The sequence below is a fragment of the Oratosquilla oratoria genome, chromosome 11 (genome assembly GCF_046742065.1).
Source record: "Oratosquilla oratoria isolate Oo_2021 chromosome 11, ASM4674206v1, whole genome shotgun sequence".
Classification (NCBI taxonomy): Eukaryota; Metazoa; Arthropoda; class Malacostraca; order Stomatopoda; family Squillidae; genus Oratosquilla; species Oratosquilla oratoria.
Genome location: NC_134787.1, coordinates 74,387,609 through 74,395,813, shown reverse-complemented (window position 1 = coordinate 74,395,813; position 8,205 = coordinate 74,387,609). Strand labels below are relative to the sequence as shown.

The 8,205-nt window shown below is 38.8% G+C and overlaps 1 protein-coding gene across 1 annotated transcript in view; it reads right to left on the bottom strand.

Annotated features, from left to right (window-relative positions):
• LOC143030098 (uncharacterized) overlaps positions 1 to 3,896 on the bottom strand; it is a 4,139-nt gene extending 243 nt beyond the window's left edge. The window contains exons 1-4 of the mRNA XM_076193300.1: positions 3,750 to 3,896; positions 3,325 to 3,561; positions 574 to 1,121; positions 1 to 433 (exon numbers count right to left, since the gene is read on the bottom strand). The exon at positions 1 to 433 is cut by the window's left edge and continues 243 nt beyond it. Of these exons, the coding sequence (XP_076049415.1) occupies positions 1 to 433; positions 574 to 1,121; positions 3,325 to 3,561; positions 3,750 to 3,896 (1,365 nt within the window). The remainder of the gene's footprint in view (positions 434 to 573; positions 1,122 to 3,324; positions 3,562 to 3,749) is intronic.
• Between the last annotated feature and the right edge of the window lie 4,309 nt (positions 3,897 to 8,205).

The window sequence follows — 8,205 nt, the reverse complement described above, 5'->3', positions numbered from 1 at the left end:
CAGAGTAGCTCCATCAGCTGACATCAAAGGAGCTTTGGTGCTTTGTGTTGGACCATATGTAGTTTTAATGGAATTATTAAAATTTTGCTGGTCGTTTAATTCAGCATATTGCTGGATTTCAACTGTTTTATTGGACCACCATTGATTTTGTATTCTACGAAGGACCCTTTGTGCCTCCTGTCTCAGTGCTTGAAACTTTTGTTTGAGCAAATTTGAAGTTGGATTGTTTAGGGCAGCCAAATGGGCATTGTTTTTCCTCCTTAGGAGATCTAGGATGTCTGCTCGACTTTGGTCGTACCAATCTTGGTGGTTGCGAGTTGAGAATCCGAAGGTATCTGTTAGGGTGAAGTAGATCGAGTCTGAGAAAGTCTTCCAGTCGGATTCAATTTGTGACTTCTGATATCCCATAGCTGGGAAATAATGCTGTGGAGTGCTGTTTGGAGTTCGGTCAGCTTATCCTGATTATGAAACAATGCTCGGTCAATTTGTTTTTTCTTCTTAGCTTGCTTGCGTATTGGAGGGCGAATTTTGAAGGACACAATAGACCAAATTAATCTGTGATCCGTCCAACACTCAGCACCTCTGAGGGCTCTGGTAATCAAGAAGTCTCGGAGATCAGCCTTGCGAGTTATTATGAAATCAATTTGATGCCAATGCTTGGAGCGTGGATGCTTCCAAGACATTTTGTACTTGTTAGAGAGTTGAAACACAGTGTTTGTTATGGTAAAGTCATGAGTAGAGCAAAGATTCAATAGTCGGATACCATTGGAGTTCTCCTTACCAGTTCCGTGGCGTCCTATGACTCCCTGCCAAACATCAAAGTTGGATCCAACTCTGGCATTGAAGTCGCCCAAAATAATTACTTTCTCATTTTTCGGCAAGTTGTGGAGCAGATTGTCTAGTTCTTTATAGAACTTGTTTGGTTTTTTTATCTCGTCCGGAGATGGAAGTGTGGGAGCATAACAACTAATTAGTGTGACATATCTTTGTTTCATGAGGGGAAGACGCAAGGTCATAAGGCACTCATTTACACCCACAGGGGCTTCAGGGAGGCTGTTGAGCAGTGATCTTCTTACTGCAAAGCCAACACCATGAATTCTTTGGGAATCTTTTGGTAACCCCTTCCAGAAAAATGTGTAGTCAGAGCCTACTTCCTGTAACGAGTTCTCACATACATATATATATGTATATATATATATATATATATATGTATATACATATATATATACATATACATATATATATATATATATATATATGTGTGTGTGTGTGTGTGTGTGTGTGTGTGTGTGTGTGTGTGTGTGTGTGTGTGTGTGTGTGTGTGTGTGTGTGTGAGTGTATATATGTATGTATATATATATTTATGTATATATATATATATATATATATATATATATATATGTGCGTGTGTGTGTATATGCGTGTGTATGTATGCCTATGTATGCATGTATAATATATATATATATATACATATATATCTATATGTATATAGATACACATATATATGTATATAGATATGTATATATATACATATATATATATGTATATATATACATATATATGTATATATATACATATATATGTATACTGTATATATATATATTATATATACACATATATGTACATATATATACATATATATCTACATACATATACATATATATATATATATATATATATATATATATATATTTACACACATATGTACATGTATATCCATATATATATATATGTATATATATATATATATATATATATATATATATATACATATATGTGTGTGTGTGTTTGTGTATGTGTATGTATATACAGACATGACCAAATTGAATTGACACCAAGAAAATTGCTCATCTTCTCTTATGATGTTATTCAAATTTACCTAAAGGAGCAGTAGACCTATCTGAAATTCAGGGAGGTTGTAGTGTGAGTACATGAAGGTGGACTCAGTCAATGCAAAATATCTAAGAATCTGCCAATACCCCTTTCTACTGTTAATAGAGTGATGGTGCAATTTACCAGAGAGGGCATGAAGGGCACAAAATCTCATTCAGGTCACCCCGGGCTCTCAGAATGAACCTTGCGTCAGTCCTAGAACAGCTGTCGAGTATCTCCACAAGATGGGTTACTATGGCAGAGCTGCATATTACACACAAAGCTCCAGTCATTAACATCCAGAGTAATTTGATCTCCTCTATCCCATTGTATAGAAACAAAAATCCCCCACTTCTCCCTCCCTCCACCCCCCGCCATTCCTCATCTCCCCCTCCTCCCCTTCCACCTCCCCCCTTCTTCCCTCCCCCCCCCCGGTGACCACCCCCGCCTAACCCCCCACCCCCAACCCCCCTTACCCCGTGACCTCTGAGATCCCATTGTCTGACCCCTGACCACACACACACACACACACACACACACACACATATATATATATATATATATATATATATATACATATATCATCCCCGAATTGTCACTATTTTTTCTCCTATCCCTTTAAATGTAAGTCTTCTTGTAACATTGTCATAGTATTTATTTGCATTTATATTCTATCCCTCACACAGTATTCTACTAGTATTGTTCTTGCACACAATTGTCAACATTATCGTATTTATGTAACCCTTGTAATTTTGTCACCATTACTGTAATTATGTAATTTTTTATATTTCAGTTTACTCTTGAAAATGTCTTCATTAACACGAAACGTTGAGCTCAAATAATGGAATGAAATGGAAGAATACAGTGAGTTAGTTTCAATTCACCCGGTTAATGGCAAATCTCTAATCAGGAAAATAAAATATACGAGAAAAAACTGAATAACTACAACAATGCTGTCGTTTTTAACTCTAAGTATATATATATATATATATATATATATATATACATATATATGTATATATATAGATACATATATATGTATATGTATATGTTCATGTATATATATATATATATATATATATATGCATATGTATATATGTGTATATATATATATGTATACATATATATACATAATACATATAGATGTATATATGTATATCTATAGATGTATATATATGTATATATATATGTATAGATATATACATATATATATATATATATATATATGTATATATGTATATATATATATATACATATATATATGTATAGATGTATAAATATATATATGTATATATATATATATATATATATATATATATATATATATATATATTGTTGCCTGACCAATTTATTTTTTATATGTATATTTTTTTTTGTTAGGCATCTATTTTTTATATACAATGAAAAATATATATGCGTAATCTAAATATTGAAGATAGTGTGTATACTAACAGTAACACTAAGAAATCTCGTCACCAGTGCTGTACAGTACATATTATATTCAGCATTTCGAATAAACAGATCTGTAATGAGATTGACTTTAAATATACTAGCTGCTATATTTCTTCTTTGTAAAGATATTACCAGGTGTCTGTATTGAGTACTGAAGTACTCATCCTGAGTAGGCTTAAAGGAACTATACCGCGGTAAACTTAAATGGCATATTCTGACGGGAATATTATCAGCCGTCTGAATTGAGCACGGGAGTCCATAATCCATATGTGCTTATGGAAATCATACCGCAGCAAATTAAAGTGTGTATTCTGACTCCCGTTTTGAAAAAATGTCTCTCACTACCATTCGTTCAAGGCTAGCAATATATTACTATGCAACAGCAAGTAACAAGTGGTGAGCCTTGCGCCCCGGACTGCCCTAACCAGCGGTCCCTCATGGCTCTGAACAGCCGTTTCAAACTGCTCGGACCAGCCGCCTCGGACTGCCCTGACCAGCGGCCCCAGGTGGCTCTCAACAACTGGCCCAGAGCGCCCTAAACAGCCGCCCCGAACTGCCCTGACCAGCTGCATCGTACTGCCATGAACTACCGCACCGGACTGTCCAGAACTGCCGCCCCGGACTGTCCTGGCTTGTGAACATCGCCTTCATGACAACTACAACTACATAAACACAATGGACGAATGCCTACAGGAAATAAGTACCTTTCGCACACATCCCTTCTCCAGCCACGACCCTTCATTATGGTTCACGATCCGATCCTCAATGTAACTTTAAGAGAACCCGTCTTCCTATCATTCTAACCAATCTTTCCCATGCTCGTTGTCTCTTACCACATAAAGTAATTCTTCAAGTTTCGGATACCATCTCCAAGGCACCTTCATCGAAAACTCCTTTCACCTAGCCGACTCCGTGAAAATGACTACTTAGCATGCGACACAGCTGCCCTCACCACTGCCGAGGGAATCAGCAGGAGCTTCGAGACGTTTCGACAGCCGTAACTCCTCCGAACGTAGTTTCCTCGTCAACACCGGCAATTGAAGGTGGACACCATAGCTACCGCCGAGGCCGCATAGACAAAGCAGCTGCCGCCACCGCAGCCGCAGCCACCGCCGCTGCCGCCACAGCAGCTGTAGCCACCACCACTGCCGCCACCGCAGCAGCAGTCACTATGATGCCACCACCACAGCAGCCACCTTCGTTGCCGCTAGCGCAGACGTAGCCATCGCCCCTGCCGCCACCGCAGCTAACATCCCCGCAGTCACCGCTGCTGCAGTCACCGAAGCCGCAGCCATCACCGCTGCCGCCACCGCAGCCACCTCCACTGCTGCCACTGCAGCTGCAGCTATCGCCACTGCCGCCAGCACAGTTGTGGCCACCACTGCTGCCGCCAACGCAGCAGCCACCGCCGCTGCCGCCTGCTCAGCCACAGACATCGCCACTGCCGCCATTGTAGTTACCACCGCCGCTACCGCCACCTCAGTCAAAGCCATTACTGCCGCATTCACCGCCGCTGCCATCACTACAGCCGCAGCCACAGTCGCTGTCGCTACCGCAGCCACAACCACCGCCGTTGGAGCCACCACCACTGCCGCCACCGCAGCCGCAGCCACCTCTGGTGCCACTACTACAGCCGCAACCACCGCCGCTGCCCTCACCGCATCCGCAACCACCACAACCGCGGACATCACCGCTGTCGCCACTGCCGCCGCAGCCACTACTGCCGCCACCACCAACCCCGCAGCCACTGCCTCGGATCGCATCGCACCAGGCCTGCATGTCTCCTCTCGATAAAACACACTATATTCCATTAGTTTTTCGGCACTCCTTCAAGATACGCCGGCCAAAAACACAGGGACACGAAAAAGAAGAAAATATCGTTCCTCCTACCTCGTTACTGGGGGTATAGTTCTATAGTCTAACAAATTTTTGTGTTATTTTTTTCTGTTTTAGTCACCCCATAACACAAATTTTATTGATTTAATTCTTATACATTGTGTATACTTTCATAAAAAAATCTTTATTTCGAAAATAAGTCAATCATATTTCTGTACATATCATGAAAAGTATATATGTATAATCTGAATAATAAAGAAAATATTACATAATAAAAGTAACACTTAGAAATATTGACACCAATGTTGTACATAGTATCGTCAGCATTTGGAATAAACTTCATAACAACGTCGAGACTATACAAATTCAAACCAGGCTTAATGACCACCTTATGAGTCGATACCCTTAAAAAAAAAAAAAAATATCTCCCCTAAAGGGGGTACAGCACATGTCAAGAGGGCAGTAGCTACAGCGCACTGGAATCTGCATAGACTCCTTCGCTTCAGAGAGCTGCCTTCAAGACAGAAAAGGACCCTGTACTTCGCTCATGTGAGAAGCATCCTAACATATCCTGCTATCCCGCTTCATACACTTCGTAAGACACCACTACTGAGATTGCAACGTGTACAAACAGAGCTCTACACTTCATTACAAACACGAAATATACAGACAGAATAACGGCCGAAGCCTTACACAGAGATACAAACATACCAGCAATCGACATACAACTACACACACAGGCAGTTAAAACATGGGAAATATTGCTCACACTCGACACACTACACATACAAGAACTCACATCATTACCAAAAACCACTAACCAACACAGAAACTGGCCACTAAGCTACGAAAAAACACTACGTGGTCCATCTCTACAATACACAACATACACACGGCGTAATAAATAAAATCTCATAAGGACATTGAAACTTTACACTCATAATCAACTCCCACCCGACATGCATACAGCTGCTGACAAAAGTTTCCCACCACTCCCACTCACCGGCACACTCCAAATCCCTTCCATTCCGCACCCACCTCCGTAGCCTAACTCCTAACTTCACTCCATATCCAATACAGCTCACCCCCGAACAGAAAACAAAGCATGACACATATATCAACGCAAAACACGAAAATTTGAAGTCCTCCCAAAACAACCCTATCCAATCATCTCTACTCCACACAAAAGCGCACAGCGTGATGGATAGGGGTGGGTAGGCGGATACCTACCTTCTGTACACACCTACTCATCGTGTCAAGTGTGACTCCGACAGCCCGGTTATTAGAAGACCAATCAATCCTTCCTACGTGGTGTTTTTATATATACATATATATATATAAATATATATATATATAGATATATATACATATATATAGATATATACATATATATACATATATATACATATATATACATATATATACATATATATAAATATATATGAATATATACACATATATATACATATATACGTAATTAAAGAATACAACACGCTGGTAGCCCAACACACTTTATATCTCTCACTTCCTTCCTCACTTCAAACGTTCTCCTTCCCTCCCACCTCTCCTCCCCATGGGTATATCCTACTTACGCCCCAATTACCGCGCAAACAGATAAGCCATGGGATTGACTTTAGATATGCTAAATGTTATACTTCTTTGTAAGAATATTACCTGCCATCCGTACTGAGCACGAAAGTGCTCATCCACAGTGTGTATAAGGGAACCGTACAGTGGGAAACTCATATGGTACATTCTGGCGGGAATATTACCAGCCGTCTTCGCTGAATATGGAAGTGTCCATTCCAAGTATGCTTAGAGGAATCATAACGCGCGAACTAAATGGTGTATTCTGACTCCCGTCTTGAAAAACTTCCCATGCCTTTGTCTCCCAACCACTAGTTCCAGGCTGGCAATATGTTACTATGCAACAGCAAGTAACAATATACGTAACAATACAATAACATAACAAGTAATATAACATAACAATAATAACATAACAATAATATAACATAACATAATATAACATAACAAGAAATATAACATAACATAATATAACATAACAAGTAATATAACATAACAATAACATAACAAGTAACGTAACAAGTAACAATACACACACACACACACACACACACACACACACACACACACACACACACACACACACACACACACACACACACACACACACACACACACACAGATATATATATATATATATATATATATATATATATATATATATATATGTCTGTATATATATATATATATATATATATATATATATGTATATATATATACATAGATAGATAGATACACAAATACACATACACACACTTTCCTTGCCCGGTTTTATTCTGGACCAAAATTGTTTTTGCTCGTTTGTTATTTGAATGTATTCCGATGTATTCCATTGTATTTCGATGTATTACATTGTATTCCATTGTTTTAGGATATAAATTCATGCAACATACTCTCACCTGAGATGCTTCGTAATCTTCCTTGCAGAAACCACATCTCAAATATGTTTTCAATCTCTGGAGGGAATAGATGTGAACAGAACGTAATATCTGAAGATGATTTTTTATAATACTTATTTAAATTCTCGAGGCCAAAGCCGATTTCAGCGTCTTTCGGGAGGCAATCGCATTCTGTTCTTCTTCACTTTTTACTTTTGCAAATCTTATTAATGTGTCAAACCGGCTGAAACGCATAACTTATTCATGCCCTTAGAAGACACCTTGATGGGTGTAATTCTTGTGAGGCATAAACGGTAAGAAGAAATCATGTACAATACTAAAATTCTTAGCATCCGCCTTCAAGGCCTAACATGCAGCCTAGAAAAAATGTGTAATGTATATTACTACGTTCAAGATTATTACATGGTAAACATTCCTAAATGTCAATATGCTTAGCTACTTTCCATGTAATACATTCGTACTTAAATATCCTTTTTAGCATGAACCGAAAACGGAGACCATATAACTTGTATCATAAATACTCCTATCCCAAATGAATTATGTTTGTTTTGTAAATGTGTTA